The sequence below is a fragment of the Pagrus major genome, chromosome 10 (genome assembly GCF_040436345.1).
Source record: "Pagrus major chromosome 10, Pma_NU_1.0".
Classification (NCBI taxonomy): Eukaryota; Metazoa; Chordata; class Actinopteri; order Spariformes; family Sparidae; genus Pagrus; species Pagrus major.
In genome coordinates, this window is record NC_133224.1 from 21,149,859 (window position 1) to 21,166,809 (window position 16,951).

At 40.5% G+C, this 16,951-nt stretch overlaps 1 protein-coding gene across 18 annotated transcripts in view; it reads right to left on the minus strand.

Moving 5' to 3' along the window:
• mark2b (MAP/microtubule affinity-regulating kinase 2b) overlaps positions 1-16,951 on the minus strand; it is a 50,731-nt gene that overhangs the window by 17,520 nt on the left and 16,260 nt on the right. For 6 of the 18 annotated variants that reach the window (XM_073475228.1, XM_073475224.1, XM_073475223.1 and 3 more), the window contains exons 2-15: positions 13,546-13,713; positions 11,872-11,925; positions 10,386-10,434; positions 10,080-10,145; positions 9,626-9,696; positions 9,234-9,290; positions 7,332-7,568; positions 4,567-4,686; positions 3,502-3,604; positions 3,224-3,336; positions 2,828-2,902; positions 2,430-2,496; positions 1,848-1,999; positions 213-301 (exon numbers count right to left, since the gene is read on the minus strand). In XM_073475228.1, the coding sequence (XP_073331329.1) occupies positions 213-301; positions 1,848-1,999; positions 2,430-2,496; positions 2,828-2,902; positions 3,224-3,336; positions 3,502-3,604; positions 4,567-4,686; positions 7,332-7,568; positions 9,234-9,290; positions 9,626-9,696; positions 10,080-10,145; positions 10,386-10,434; positions 11,872-11,925; positions 13,546-13,713 (1,421 nt within the window). The remainder of the gene's footprint in view (positions 1-212; positions 302-1,847; positions 2,000-2,429; positions 2,497-2,827; positions 2,903-3,223; positions 3,337-3,501; positions 3,605-4,566; positions 4,687-7,331; positions 7,569-9,233; positions 9,291-9,625; positions 9,697-10,079; positions 10,146-10,385; positions 10,435-11,871; positions 11,926-13,545; positions 13,714-16,951) is intronic. The other 12 variants (XM_073475234.1, XM_073475231.1, XM_073475236.1 and 9 more) reach the window with 6 other exon arrangements.

Here is a 16,951-nt window from a genome sequence, read left to right on the forward strand (position 1 = left end):
TCACTGAGACAGCTGTGGGACTGCTTCATTCACAAACCATGCTGAGTGTGTTTGTATTACATGTGTGTCTGTGTGTGTTAGTGAGGAAGCACCGCTGCCTCTACTTGAGGTGTCAGGGACGAGAGAGAAAGAGTGTGTGTGGAAATGATTGCATGTGTATATCTATGTATGTAAGTGTGTGTGTATATGTGTGCGTGTGTGCATGTGTGTACCTGTCCTTGCCGTTCTGGATGCCCTGGCCCAGCGTGGCTCTCTCAGTCAGAGGAGAGTTCCGACTGCGTCCAGTGGACAGGATGCTATTCTGAAGGGAAAGAGGAAGAAAAGAAATTCAATCTTCAAAGATTCATCACTGAAGAGAATTCCCTTTAACAAATTCATTTTTGCTTTCAATTACAAAATCATTTCATTTTCATGTGTGTTCATGTGCTGTCGGAATTATTATCATGTCAGAACAACATGAGTCGGTACACGAGTTGTCGTCATATGATGCTGAAACATTGCGGACAAGTAAACATTGGGTTGATGATAAGAACCTTTTACCAAAGTGATGTATTGTATAGTCATTGTATTGTTTCCTTTGCTCTTCCTTGTCAGTCAAATACTGGAAACAGCTGTCAACGTGCTCTGAGCGGTAAAATGTGAACGGTGTTTTCCATTTCCACCCTGAAAGATTAGCTATCTGCTCAGGTGGAGGCCGTGCCGGAGCTATACTAGAAATTACATGATATCACCTATGTCCACATGCTATTTATTTAATTGCAGAGTGCGTAAGCACAAAACAGAGATAGAATCATCAAGAAATATGACAAGTATGAGACAAAACCTAAAATAAAAACAAAGACAACAAATATTAGTAGTACACAAATCACCATACTGATAAGAGAAAACCTTATAATAACATCAGGAAGTCCACATGCTAATAAAACGATAAAAGTCTTAGCCATCTCACTTTGACAGTGTGTGACAGAACAGAATGACGAGAGAGACGTTAATCAAAAATGGTCTGTACACGGCCACATGGTCCTGAGGAGGCCATATCAGGTAACTTTAATGAAAACAACCCTACTACCCTTTAGAAAAGCTTACCTGAGAAACTACCAAATTCACTGCCCTGTTTTAAATAGTCTCTCAACACTTTTGCTGCTTTGCCTTTTAAAATTTATTTTATCTGTAACTTATCTTATTGTTACTTTAATCCATTATTTCCTCTTTACTTTTAAGCTATTTTATTTATGATTGTATTCGTTGACGGTAATTCAAATACATGACTGTTCTCCAGACTTTTTTATTTGTCCTTGTTTGTAAAGCACATTCGAAACTATTGGTAACAGTAGTGTAGGACGGTACTATATTTATAAAGTTATTATTGTAATGTTATGTAACAGCAGTGCAGGTGAACTAGGAGTTTGTAGTGACAAGGGACTACATCAAATACAGTTACTATCATTTCTAAAACCTGAGAGATCATTTTATACCCCCAACACATTTGTTAGTTGGTCAGATAGAAAGTGTCAGACAACGCTTAAGATTAACAAAATGAAGACAGATACAACATCCTGTCTGACGAAACATGTTCATTTGTTAATCTGTTTCTTAACTGGTACTGAGTGAGTGGATGACAGAGCTAGGTGATGTTGACATGTCACAGAAAGAAAAGCACAGGCGTAAATAATGAAATCAATGATGGCTGACTTTCATTTAGTTGCTTCATTTTCAGGGTCCTGGTATTGCTCATTGTCACATATAATCGTTAATGTTATGAGTAACACCTGTGCTTTTCTTTACTATGCCAAGCCAAAGCCTTGTTGCACATGTCATGTGAGCAATGTGGGTGTGTGTGGTCTCACGGTGGAGGGCGTGGCACTCGTCTTGCGGTCAGTGGAGACCAGAGGGCTGGCCGGCACCTTGGTGGTGGAGCTGCCTGACGAACCTTTCCTCCCAGAATCCTCCGCTGCAGTCCTGTTGTCTGCTTGACCCCCTCTCTTAGAGTAGGAGGAGCCTGGAGAAAGACAGAGAGGTAGTGCATCAGAAAGGCTATCAACTCCTGTGACTTGTCTTGCTTTTTCACCATCTGCATCATCTTCATCATCGTTATCTCATTTGTCATTTTGCTGTCATCTCTCAGCTCTAACAAAAGTCTGTGTCTCTTAACAACAGATATGCAACATGTTCAAAAACTATTTTCAGACTAAACAGGACCTTTTAAACCTATTCACTGCCTTTTGAGGCCTTGAATCTGTTATTCGATTATCATTTCCACCTGCTTTAGGGTGGCACGACTTGAGACCATCCCAGCATGCACCAGAATTGAAATTAGAGGATTCTAATTTTGGTTGACCATCTCAATATGCCCCCATCTGCTTCCACTTTTCCTTCTACTAAACTGCTAAACACACACCAGCTTCGCCCCCTTCCCCTGCGACACACACCTATCTTACCCTGGTCAGTGGCTCTGCGGTTCTGAGGCTTCTGGTTGGACGACACACTGCGTTGTACCTGAGAGAGGGAGATGGGCACACAGTGTCAGTTTGGTATTCTTTACGCGACAGCGTTTACGCAGACACACTGGGATGTAAGAATGCTAGCAGAACAAACCTACAACATGGTGAATTCAAGCATCTGGGGAGGACATTGGTTGCTGTAGTTCACATGTATGTAGGTCTGCAATCTAAAACCTAAAATTTACCTACATCAGAACAGATTCCCAGAGTGTTTTTGGTAAAAAACAAAACAAAAAAAGAGGTCAAGTCAGTGTACTTGTGCCACTGGTTGGAGCTGGGAGGCCTCATTATGTGTTAGCAGAAGATATTATGTGTTCTCATTGTACCTTATGAGGCGGGGAGGGGGCGTTTATGTTGCTTACATCACTTCCTGGCCTGGGCTTGATGCCACCTTCATCCAGCTGAGGGGAAAAAGAAAACAAACACAGGTCTGAATATGTGTGTATGATGCAGAGACACTGTGGTGTGGCTCCAACAAACACAAGGGACTAAAAATAGCATTTTAAGTGTTTTGAGGATAAATATACGTGTTCAAAGTCAGAGATGACAGCAAATTGTATGTTCTGATGGCTTGAAGGCAAAATAAAAATGAAGCCCTACATTTTCTTGTATATAATGATAGTAGTATAACTGTAGCTAAGAGAGCTCTGACAACCCAATAATAACTGGCATGTTACTCTGTAAATGGATGCATGTGTAGGTGTGAGAAAGAAATGGTATACCTCAGAGTTCCTATAATCCAGTAGCAGATATGCAGCCATCACATCATTGTACTTCTGGTTCACCAGTGAGTCCTGGATCTCCTCCTGAGAGAATCCCATCTGTAGCATGATGTCTGCACACACAACCAGTTTATAATTAGAATCTTGAGTTTCCTGCAGGATAAATTATCCTTGTGCGAGAGTGGAGGAAAAAGAACATCTGTACTCGCGTGTGTCTGTGTGTGGCTAAATAAAGGAATACATTTGTCTTTTTTTTTTAAGGGTGTTTCTGTGCCTACCTGTCCTCCTGGGGTCCTTATAATCTGGCATGGGTTCAATGTAGGGTTTGAGTTCTTCCTCCTCGTAGCCCACATTCATCCACCGGTCCCTCATTATCTGCTGCTGGGAGCAAAGCAAACGTACAGATACAGGGAGACATAAGATGTCAAGGGGCAAAAAGCAGAGGAAGGAGGAAAGGTTAAGGAATGAGAGAGGAGAGGAGAAAGAAGAGAGGGCAAAAAGATGAGTACAAGAATCTCCTCAAGACAAGTTGGCAACATAAAGGAGAATAATGCAGAATTAAGCTAAAGTAAAGCTGAATTAATTCTATATTATTAATCTATTTAATCAACCAATCTTGGCAATTAATTGGTGTTTCTAATGGGAGTAACCAGGTATATTTTTTCTTTAATATGCAAATGACTACGTTAAGAATTAGAGCCATAACCTTTAAACAGGCTACAAATCACAACAGAGTAAAAGTGACCCACATCGACCTGTTGGCTGCTTAGAAATGCAGACTCATCATACACAAACTTTAAGGTAGGTGTAAATTAACCAGTCACAGGACTGAATTCTCACACTAAAGCTTGAGTCCTCTTTGCGTATTTTAACTGGGCCGCCATAACATTTAGCAGGTCAACCAGAGACAAGCCGAAGACAAAATTAGAGTCTGTTTTTAATACAAAATGATCATGGGAATCGGGTTATCACAAATAGTGAGTGACACCTGCTACTCATCAAAAATGTTTTTGTTGCTATAACTTTACTGTCCATTTATCTTTAGTTCATCTACATTTAGTTACTGATAAATCCCAAACTAACAAGTGTTTACTATGCCTTTAAAAAGCCCTTTACACTTAAGCAACAAACTCACATATAGCTGCTGAAGCAGGTCCAGGTGTGTGAGCCACATACACCATTAGATTGATGAATAAAACAATCACTGGCCTAGTTATTAGGAGATTTTGTTTTTTTTTTGTTTTTTTTAGTATGCAAGTTTAATCAAGCTAAATATAAGGGATTTTAAATCTGGTTCAGATTGAAAATTACATTTGTGTGGGTGTTAATGCAGTGCAGCGTACCTCGAGGCTGCCTCTTTTGGAGGGGTTCAGGATGAGGAACTTTTTGAGCAGATTCTCGCAGTCCGTGGACATGTAGAAAGGAATCCTGTATTTGCCACGCAGCACACGCTCTCTCAGTTCCTGGTGACGGACAAGGGCATGGAGAGTCAACAGCAGATTCCAAAAACATGCACACAATCTTTTTCTCTCACATCCACAGATTCTGTCAAAGGGTAGCAAACTCCCTCAAATATTTGGACAGCACTGAAAAGAAAGGTCTATGAAAAATTGTTTTCATGATCAAAGATTTGACTCAGTGTTTTTAATTAGCCAAGCAGCAACATAAGCTGCGGTTACACCCACAAATTATTAATAGTTTTGTTAATCAAGTACAGCGTTCACCTAAGCACAAGTTAATAAGCGTTTTAAAAAGCTATGATTCTTACACAGTGGTAGCATAGTAGGGCTGGGCGATAAAACGATCTCGATAATTTTCATGATAAAATTTTCCACGATAACGATGATAAAGTTATGACACTTATTTTCGATATAGTTATTTTTCAGTCCATTTTCCTCTACCTAGAAAACACTAAGCCAACAGCCAATCGCACAGCAGAGAAACAGATGCATGTGGTTGATAGATGTTTCCGGCCCCTCCCACTCACAACTACTCAGAGTGACGGTGCCGACACAAGACAATGAGCGGTCCAGCTAGCGAAACAGAGAGCGAGGAAACTGCGAAAGACGAAGAAATTGTACCGAAAAAGGTCATACCACTTCGGTTATTTGGAAATAGTTCGGCTACCTGAAGTCTGACAAAGGACAGACCAGCATTATGTGCAAAATGTGTCGGCGACCACCACCAACCTCTTCCATCATCTCGAAAGGTACCGTCCCAAACAGTACTCCGAGAGCGTGAGTTAGCGCTATCATGTTGCTGTCAGCCTCCCCTCAAGTAGCCAACAGCCCAGCCCCACTGCTTCTATTAGTCAAACTTCAGTTCGACAACCAATAGTTGCTGCTGCTTTTTCAGCCATTACCCCATATGAAAAGAAACCGAAGTGACACAAAGTCATGACCAGTGCAATTACGTACTGTATCGCTAAACATATGATGCCTATAAGCATGGTTGAAAAATCGTCTCTACGCAGAGTGTAGGATAAAGTTGGAGGAGCAGCTCAGAGATGTCACCATTGATATGTGGTCTGGTCGCACATCCGAACCACATCAGGTCTTACAGAACAGGAAGCATTAAAGCTGAACTGAACAACTACCTGCAAGCTCAAGAATGTGCAGTAGTCAAAGAAAACAGCAGCATAATCATCCTCAACTTTACCTTTTTATTTTATTTTCTTTAATCCATGTTCAGTTCAGTATACTACCTCTAAAATGTTTGAGACACGTTTGAAACAAGCAATTTGTTGTACATATTCATCATTTTATTTATTCAGTGTTTAACATAAAGCCATTTGGTTGGCTGGTTCTGTTGAATGTTTGTCACCTATTCATTCTGACAATAAATAATTGTATTTTATAAACCATAATTAACCTTCTGGTTTGTTTTGGGTTCTGTCCGAAGGAAAATAATCAATTGTCAATTCAACATTATTATTGTTAAATATACTGTATATTGTGATAATTATCGACATTGATCAATATAAGAAAACATATCGTGATAACAGTTTTGGCCATATCGCCCAGCCCTATAGCATAGTATGTGGGTGGTATAACAAAAGAAATATCGTTCATACACTTTTTCTTTATCTGTCATACAATCAAAATGTGTTCTTGCAGTCAGTCAGGCACAAATAATCAAAATCACATTCTAAGAATTGTAATTTCTTTAGTGGTCTTTAATCAACAAATTACATTTTAATGATGTGCCACTAAACTTATTAACCTCTTCCACATTACTCTCCCCACTAGAGGGGTCTTCATAATTATCATTTATTGAGACACTAAAGGCCAATGCATGCAGTGACAGCTGTTAACACTGCTATGATGTATGTAAATGGCTTTCAAGGAGCTAAACCGTGAGGCCCTGAATCTGCATACAAATCTATCACACCGCAAAACCGAGTGTTAAACTGAAAGATTACTCTTTTGTATTGCTGAAACATTCACATGAAACTATCTTAGTTGTACTGTTTGCACTGTTTTTGTCAAAGCACAATAAAAATGAAGAATGCATTTTAATACAGTGAGTGAAATGAAATCAGAAAACAGTAAGATCAGATATGTAGGTGTTAAACACAACTCCAAACAGCAGGAGGTAGTGCAAAGGCATCCTAGATAAAGCAGGCATGTTAATATCAATATCATCTTATTCAATGTCATATCGCCCACCCAAAATGTGTCTGCACTTCCAGAGTGAGTCATGTGGGTACTGACTGAATGCAGTGTGATAGGTGGTATGAATAATTGTGAATAACTATAGTTCACAGGAAGTATTGGATTCTTTCTGTTTAAAAAACAAATAACAGGTTTCAGTGCCTGTTTGTTGCATCACACCACCAAGCCCCATTTGAACACAAACTACTTGGGTTGGCACTTTTACACACTCACTCTCTCTCGAGTTTAATTTTTGCATTCTGTAGGGCAGAAGTAACTGAAACCAGCATGACAAATACTACAAACACCCACAGAATATAGACATCCGCTTATGTAACACACACACACACACACACACACACACACACACACACACACACACACACACACACACACACACACACACACACACACACACACACACACACACACACACACTCTCTCCTCTTCCTGACCTTGAGGTTCTGTCCATCGAAGGGCAGCGAACCGCTGACCAGTGTGTAGAGGATCACCCCCAGGCTCCACACGTCCACCTCAGGCCCGTCGTACTTCTTGCCCTGAAAGAGCTCCGGGGCAGCGTAGGGTGGGGAGCCACAGAATGTGTCCAACTTGTTCCCCAGAGTGAACTCATTACTGAAGCCAAAGTCTGCTATCTTGATGTTCATGTCTGCGTCCAGCAGCAGGTTCTCCGCCTGCGGACAGACAAAGTGTGGGGGTGAGAGGAAAACATAATTATGATGTAGTGAGCAGAAGGATGCAGAGGCAAACAAGAAGAACAAGATGGAGAGGAGGAAAGATTATTAATATGCAGGGATTTTTTTTTTCTGAATACTACATGCGCCAAGAAAAGAAACACATACTTAAGATTTGCTTTGTGCAATATGGTAATGAGATACTTTATTTTTAACATATGGAAATTATTTTTCCACTTCCCTTGCTAACAGGAGAATCAAAGCTACAAGAAACGTTTAAAAGGTTTAGAGTTTAACAGGCCATCCCGTCATCCAGTGTCAGTGTAACAAAGATTTTCTCTGACATGCAACGACAATCTATTTCACAGAAACACCTTTCTCTGGGGAGGGGGAACAAAACTGTGCTGGGTGAAAGAGGAGGGTTTCAGAGTAATGGTCTGGGGCCTACAAGTAGCTCACAATGGGCAAAGTGAGCTGCCACAGTTTATTCCTGTGTGTGTGTGTTTGTATCCCTGAGCCTAAAGTGAGCCAGTGAGCAAGGAGGCTGGGGTTGCCTAGCAACAGGTGCGCTCTCCTTTTCACTTGCTCTGAATACTCTGCTGCTTCTGTATGTTCGACGTGTGCGCGCACATTAAGTACAACACTGACATCATCTCCACGCATTGACCTGAGCAATAAATGAACATCAGTTTCTGACAGATTTGAACATCTAAAGCTGATTAACACTTTAATTTAGTTGTTTGTCTACCTTAAAGTCTTTGACGTTACTTTGTTTTAGAAAAGAAAGAGCCACCAGTGGAGACCACTGGATACAGCAGTATAAACCATATCAAGAGCAGAATTGCAGCCATACTGTGTTTCTCATCTTAGGACCCAAACAGAGAAATTTTAGTCTCGCTATGAAATGCAGCCTCATCACACTGTGCTCTAGCGGTGTAGGACCTGCTAAAGTGAAGCGTGTGCCAGATTACACATTACAACCCACAGATCAAGAGTGATTAGGATAATGTGCAGGACGGTACGCATTATAGTAATGAAAACTGTCTGTCCTTAAGAAGTTTTATTTCCCATGCTGCCTTCTTTGTAAATGCAGATCATTTTACCTGCTTAAAGCGTACAAAGTATCTTATGACCTTGGTCAAAGCACTGAAAATGTTTATTAAAAAGGCAAAAATAGCCAGGAGCGGGAAAAACAAGTTTGAGATTAGAGGTTCCTGTAAGGTTAGTAATCATGATAATGTCTTGTCTACAGGTCTGCCTGCTGGCGCAGTAAGAGGATTTACAACTCTGCATAATACTGCGAACCAAAATGACCTGGAAGCATTAGACCTGTTTGCGTGTTTCATTTTTGGCACCAACTTATGTGCATCAAAGACAGGGGAGAGGGATCTAGTCTGGAACAAAATAGGACAAATGCATAGGAATACATGCGTGAATGTTCACATGTAAGGGTATGCTAGTTTAAGCCTCAACACTTGAGGGACATTATATCATCTTTGTGATGAACCTCTGGGGCGCCTGTTCATGAGGGCAGGATTTCATCTCAAAAAGTCAAAGCCTGGCTTGAAGATTAAAGTGGGAGAGAGAGAGGAAGAGAGCGACAGCATGCATTCTTGCTTGTACTTTGACACTCAATGTAATTCAATAATGTGTGTGTGTTCTCACCTTGAGGTCTCTGTGTACTATACACTTCTGATGGCAATACTGCACCGCTGACACAATCTGGAGAGTGAGAAAATGATTGAGAAAAAGACAAAGATGGAAAGAAGTGAAAAGATGACAAGATGGACATGTTGAAATGGTTAGACAATGAAGTAAGACACTTCATTAGGGTTTCTTCAGAAAGCAATGACAAGGAGAACTAAGGATCAATCATTAAAAACATTGAAATACAAAATGCTTTTTTATACATTTGATAGCTTATTTTTATTTAATTATAAATCAAGCGAATGTTACTATTATTGAGAAAACCCCTTTAATATCAGTCTAATATGCCTTAAAACAACAGCAGCTTATACACAAATCACACACACTAATAGGCTCTAACACACACAAACCTGTCTGAATTTGGCACGGGCTTCTTTCTCCTTCATCCTGCCATGGGCCACCAAGTAATCAAAAACCTCTCCTGGGAGACGAGAGAAAGAGGAGGAGAACAGATTTAGTGCTGGAACCTGATACTTGTCTCTTTAAAACCAGAGTACTGGGTCAACCGGACATTGAACTAAGTAATGTCCTTTAAGAACAAAGTATGGGCACAGTGAGCTAAACATTTAACTATTTAATTACAATATGAACATGTAAAAAACAAGCTATTTATTTTAATTTTAATATGTTTCATTACTTTTCAATGATAAAACTTAACAAAGCAAATAAACAACACCTTGGTCAAAATATTGACGAGCCTGTACAGTCAGAGGGAAGGTAGCGTTTTTATTTGGGAACCTTTGGATTCTAAGTTTCAGAGTGCCAAGCCTCAGGGGGAATGATTTCACAGTGACACGCACTTACCTCCACTAGCGTACTCCATTACCAGGTACAAAGTCTTCTCTGTCTCTATCACCTCAAAGAGCTTGACTGGAGGTGGAGAGAGAAAGGCAAAGACAGGGGGGAGGGGGTTACAGAGAGGTAGGGCAGAAAGAGAGAGAAAGAGAGAGAGAAAGGAAAGGGAGGAGCAGGGGAAATAAGAGAGTTTAGACAGACAAGGCCAGGGCAGCAAAAGTGAAAGCAAAAATAAGAGATAAGAGAGAAAAGAGATTAATATGATTTGGCTTGAATACAGAACCCTGAAACATTAATTAAATATGAGTGACTCACCTATGTTGGGGTGATTCAACATCTTCATGATCCTCACCTCCCGGAAGAGCTGCAAGAAACAAGCCACACAGAGTTGTGTGTCAAATGCACTGTCAGATAAAGGTTTCGGTCCGTGTGAATGTGTGTTGTGAGTTACATTTATATTTTACACATTTTGTGCAAATTCATATCAATTGACTTTGCAATTTCTTATTTGCGTCACTGGAAAGACTTCAGAATCAATATTTGTAGAGGGTAAAGGGACACTGGAAACATTCACTTCCTGCTTTTGAGCATTGTGGGTCAAATTACTGGAAGGAAAACACCAGTAAACATAGTTAGTTATGACTTACCGTCAGGGAAACAAGCAATACTAGTTCAAATCCAAGGTCTGGCACAATGTTTTAAAGTTAAATTAACAATGCCTGTTTGTAAACTCTGACATGATAACTTAAACAACTGTGTACAAAGTACTATTTTAATCAAGTCTAACTCAACGTCATCCAAAGGTGTAAAGAGACGCTTTCAATCGTCAGAAATGTATTTCCTCAGAGGCTGCAGCTCAGACTAGGCTTACTGGAAGTATATCCGGAAGACACACTGAAGACAGACAACTAGGAGCTAGCCTACAGCTATTAAAGTGTCACAGGTGTTTACTACATTCAAAGACATCTGTAAGCCACTTTTTCAACAGAACTTCAAAACTATCTTATATTTAGGAGCAAAACAGTATATTAAATCAAGCTTTAAAGCTGATTTTTATGTTTATCATGACTTTGAGACCACATACATCAGTTACGCAGCTACACAGTAACTCTTAAGCACACAACTACAAATCCATCCTAAAAGGGAAGATGGCAAATATTTTAAATTTTTCTTAAAGTCAAAAATGCCCATAACAAGAAAAAAACAAACATCGTTACATTGGATTTGTTGACAATAAAAAAATAAAGAATCCTTTAAGTCTTATTAGAGTATAATATCAGGGGTTCTCTGTCAATTCTGGTCCTAGTTTGCATGGATGTGCATTTGAATGCATCTGTACATCCGATGTAAGGGTATGTGAACGTTTATCACTGTTTTTATGTCTTTGCTCTGTCAGCGTCATTGCTACGCCTTAACATTTTCTTGTCATGTGTTCTGTGTGTCTGCATTCGCACAAGTGTGTATTCTATGCGTATGGCTGCAAATGCGTGTGTGTTGAGTGCGCAAGCATACATGGTTAGAGAGTGTGCGTGTAAGTGGACAGACCCCACCCTGCCACGATCAAAAGAAGTAATTGCAGCTTGTTTCCTGTAATTAAAACCCTCTCTGAAAACTAGACCACTTCAGAAAGACAGAGAGAGAGAGAGAGAGACAGAGAGAGAGAGAGAGACCAAAAGAGAAAGACACGTGGGGCAGAAGACTTGACTTCTGAGAGAAGGGATAAGAGGGACTGAGGGACTGATATATGCCTGTAAATGTATGTCTGTGTGCATGTGTGTGTGAAAGAGAGAGGGAGACCCACCTTCTGCAAACTGGAGGAGTTGAGCTGTGTCTTATCAATGATCTTTACAGCCACCTAGAAGCAAAACAAGAACATGTTAATTTATTATTACACTTTTATTCAATAATGACACTTGCTGCAGTGGGTTTGACGCATCTCCCTCACACAGACCTGCGTGGCTACAGCCATCACAGGCACAGACACACAGCTATCTTTTTGGAGATGTGACACACACACACACACACACACACACACACACACACACACACACACACACACACACACACACACACACACACACAATCTCACAGTATTAAGTGATAACCACACAATCACAGCAGGTGACAGTTACATAATAGGGCAAGTATAAAGACAGGGACACACACACGCGGCCCAGCTGAGGCATGGTTTATACCCATAATGAGGTCTATAGTTCATAATCCAACAGTGGACACCAGTTCAGGAGAGGGATACGACACAGAGAGGTGAAGAGGGAGAGAAATAAAAATAGAGAAACAGACAGATGGGAGAGATTCAAAGTGAGAGATGTAGAAAAAAAGGGATGAAACAGAACAAGAGAAAAGAGGACACAAAGAAAAAGGAAACAAAGAATGATCTCTTAACAAGGACACGGAAAAGAGAGGTCTACTTCTCTCTCTCATTTCTGTCTTCCACTGTCAACTAAATCCTTTCTTCCACTCCTCTTTCGGGTTGTGCTTGTCTGTCTAACTCTTTCATGCCCTCTGACTCTCCCTTGTTTTCTTTGTGTGTGTGTGTGTATCTAAGTGTGTGTATGTGTATGTGTGTGTGTGTGTGTGTGTGTGTGTGTGTGTGTGTGTGTGTGTGTCAGCCAGTCACATGGAGTGTTATCAGGGTGTCAGGCACAGAGCTGTCACACATTGACAGAGCCCGCCCACCCCTCTCGAGCTCTCTCTCTCAAACGCAGAGCGAGAGTCGACTTGACTGGGCCTCAGACAGAGCCCGGCATGGGCTCACTGCAGACGCAGCTTTTCCCTTAAAGGGACAGGCCGCAACGTTACATCACATCTGGAATTCACAGTAAGCCGGAGACATTTAGGCTTCTCTATTCAAGCTGACAATGGTGATCTAATCTCCTGCAGCAGATGTACCGTCTCCAAAGCCATGCGAGCCCAGGACCAGACCAGACCTACTGTGTTTCACAGCATGAGCCCTTCCCTACCCTCAGCAAGCAGGAAGCAAGATTAATGTTTGGAAAACAGCTAAACATTTATAGTGTTTTCATACTTTTTACCACCTTGGCCAATTACATACATCTGAAGTTTCTTTTCTACTCTAAATAGTTTTTGGTGATAAAATAGTACCTGGCTAAAAAATGTAAGTAGTAAGGTTTCCTCAACTGCTTACAATTTCTTATGGTAGTTTTATTTTGTCTGAAATAGAACAGTCAGAGCAGTTTGATGTTAGATTGACTCACTTTTTCAGACAAAACTCTTGACATTTCTTCTTTTTAAACAGGCTTTCTTAGCCTCGTTGTTGACAAGGCGGTTTTAAGTTAAATAGAGACTCAATAGTAAAAGCATTTCTCCAGAATGTGACCAAAGTGGCTAAAAATAAAAGTCTAAAAGTTTAGAAAATCAGTCACATTGTCAGCGGAACCAAAGGATGGATTAAAGCTTTCGGTCCAATCTAGCGTGTGTTTGCATGCATGCCTACCTCTTTTCCGGTGAGGACGTGTCGTGCCAGTTTGACCTTGGCGAAGTTGCCTTTGCCGATGGTTTTTAGCAACCGATAGTTACCAATGTGCGGCTGGTCATCTGATGTGGTCGTGGCGACGGAGTTCCGACATCGCGGCATACTGGAGCGGCCGGATGACTTGGACTCCTGTGAAGAGAGGAAGCAAAAATGTAAGCAAGAGAGGACATGATGACTTCTAGGCAGAATGTGAAAAAGCTGTCCTGAACACTTTGAGCATCCTGTGATTACATGTCCCATAGATACAAAGCTTTTAAAGGACAGATCAGGTTGTAACAATAATTTTATTTCATATTCATTCTCCGTTTAGTGCCACTGGCCCACTTCTTCATTTCAAGGCTGAGATTCATTCATCTCTTAGAATAGTGGAGCTGCATTCATCCACTTGAGTGATACAAGTAACAAAAAACACATTATTAATATGCATTAAAAAAAATTGGGTTAGGTAACTCTATACACACTTCGTCAACATGGCTGCCTCTTTGAGAGACCACAATGCTTTTAAAGCAACAGACAGAATCTCATTCAAATTGAGCTTTTAACATAAGATGCTTTGAAAATGAACCTTGAATCAAAGCATTCAGGTCAGTCTTAACTATGATCAAAGTGAAATAAATGCATCTAATACATTACAAATATTTGAGAAGACACATTTAATTTAGGTTTATAAAGAAGCCTGAATCTGACAAAATCAAAAATAAATAAATGGCACAATAAATACATTAATATTCCATTAAATGCACCAAAAAAACATTTAAAATTAAAAACCATTCAATTTGAGTTGACTAAGTGTCCAAGCCTTTTGTATTCAGGTAGGCTTGTCCAGATTACACCAGCTCAAATGCCTTCAGTTTTTATCAAGGATTAGAAACAGTCAGCAGAAAATTGGTCTACAGAACTAAAGCTGTACTTCCACATGGCGATTAGGGTGTTATAAAATCTGCATCAAAATCTGATGGCAAGATTAAGATTAGAGAAATGAAATGGACATCCAATATTGATCAGGATCTCCCAGGCCTGTGGAGAGACTTAAACAGCAAAATAACACAAAAGCAAGTTGGACTTTGTCAAAGAAAATAATATTTTGTCACTCAAAAAAACATACAAAATACTACGTTTTTAAAGCAATCAAAAGCTGTTATTGGAAGCTACGCTCTACACTCTTCACAGCCACAAATACAATTTTGAGGAACAAGCAGGTCCACTGCTTTATATACAGAAAGCTGTGAATAACTGCGGAGCAATTTTAGCAAAGCACTGCAATTTTCTTCCATGTTCTTGTCATATTAAACGCATAGCCACCACTTAGATTTCCTAACAACATTAAAATGTATAGTTTTCCTGGTAATATTTGATGTAACATAACATCACTTAATATTTAAGTACATGTCCAAGAGCCAATGTCAAAACAATGAAACTATGCACAGTCTGATAACACTGGTTCCCTTTTGTACAGTCAAAGTAAGTGTGCTCGGACAGTGAGCTTAGCCTGGATTTTTCTATTGTCACTGTTTTACTATGGTTAATGTTTCACCCTGTAGCCAGTTACAGCCCCCACACAATATTCATCTTTTAGTGAGATATTCAGCTTCAGAGAAAAAACGATATATTTTACCCCCGCTTCCTTTGACTGTATCTGAGTGACTTTAATTTGAACCCACAAGGCCAGTAGTGTATGAAGTTATTTTAATAGCCTCTATATATGGCCACATGGAGTAAAAAAAAAATGCTTCAGTTCATCTTACAGCAGACAGTAGGTCTTTCGAGTCATACACACACCCACAAAAAGAAAACAAAACCTTGCTGTGCTGGCAAGTTTTGCATGGTTGGCAACTGCGATTGGGTTTCAACTCCAGGAAAGGGTCACAGCAATTGTGTGTGTGTGTGTGTGTGTGTGTGTGTGTGTGTGTGTGTGTGTGTGTGTGTGTGTGTGTGTGTGTGTGTGTGTGTGTGTGTGTGTGATCTGAGCGGACAGGTGACAGGGATCAGGGTCAGAGGAGAGGACGACTGGCTCCAGGGTGACGAGACGCAAACACACACGGGGCCTGGGACACAAACGCCCACGCACAGACACAAGAATACACACTGGTGTGGGTACAGAGACATGCGCGCACAGGGATACGTGGTGGCATAAATCGCACACACCTCTCAGAGACTTGACACCAAAGAGAGAGACGGTCCAGTGAAATTCACACTGTTGGTGCGGAGTGAAGCAGTTTGCACACAAATCTTCTCTTTCCCTTGTTCTATCCCTCCAACGCCGACTAGTCATTTTATTCACCAAATTATCTCTTTCTTGCTCGAACAAATTAGAGGCTCGCAAATTACCCACAGACCACTTTTCGACTAACGTCTTCCTCCCTCTGTTACCATATCTTGGGCCATGGGAAACGAGGATTACTTCATTGTGTTTGTTGCTCCAGATGGTATGATCTAACGTCTGCATCCCCCCCACCCCTAACATCCTCATACTGACTGTGAAGACCTGCATAAAGTGTAATAGGCTAGATTAAGCTTCAGTACAAGAGGAGGAATTGGGATTAAAAACAAATGACAGTTGCATTAAACCCTGAGGACAGGGGGGAGAGCCTTATGAGGCCTTGAGTGAGGGGGAAGCAAATGATTTTTATTTTTGGAACATGTGGGAGAGGGGAGAGGGAGAACAGACATATGTCATATGTGGACACTATTTGTGACAATGAGGCCCAATCTGACCGTACAAAGGCGATTTCTCGATCAGCTGGGCTGTCCTCACAGAGGTTATATGATCCAACTCCCTTGGTCAGAGAGTACTGTTGTCCTAAATAGCGCCTGGAAGTCAAATTTTAACCTCAGCAAACATTGTGCCTCTCCAAAATGCTTCCAGATGGTAATGAGTACCACAATTTGTCTGTTCTGATGCTAATTTAAAAAGGTGAAAGAGAGAAAGATTACACATGAAAGGAGCTCAAATAAAAAAAGTTAAAATTCCTTTTATATACACAGAAAAATTGTTTTTGTACCAACATAATATTTTCAGGCCTGACTGAAGATTCTCGGGTACAGCCTGAACTCCTACGCTTTAATACATGGGTCATGTGTACATATGCAATCCGCTCATGGCCTTTTCCATTGCTGCATTTACATGCACTTAAGTAACCAGGTTAAAGTCAGTTAATTGCAGTCACGTGATTACTTGAACATCATTTTAAAGAAAACAAAACAAAAAAAACATACAATTTTCGTAATTGTGGTAGGTGATTGAAGAAACTGGATTTCCCCAGCTTAATTTCTTCCTGATACTGCTGATTTCTTGGTCATGTATACACCTAACTAGGTTTGGCACTTACTTTTTACATGTACAAATGTGCATGACGTAAGAAGTCTG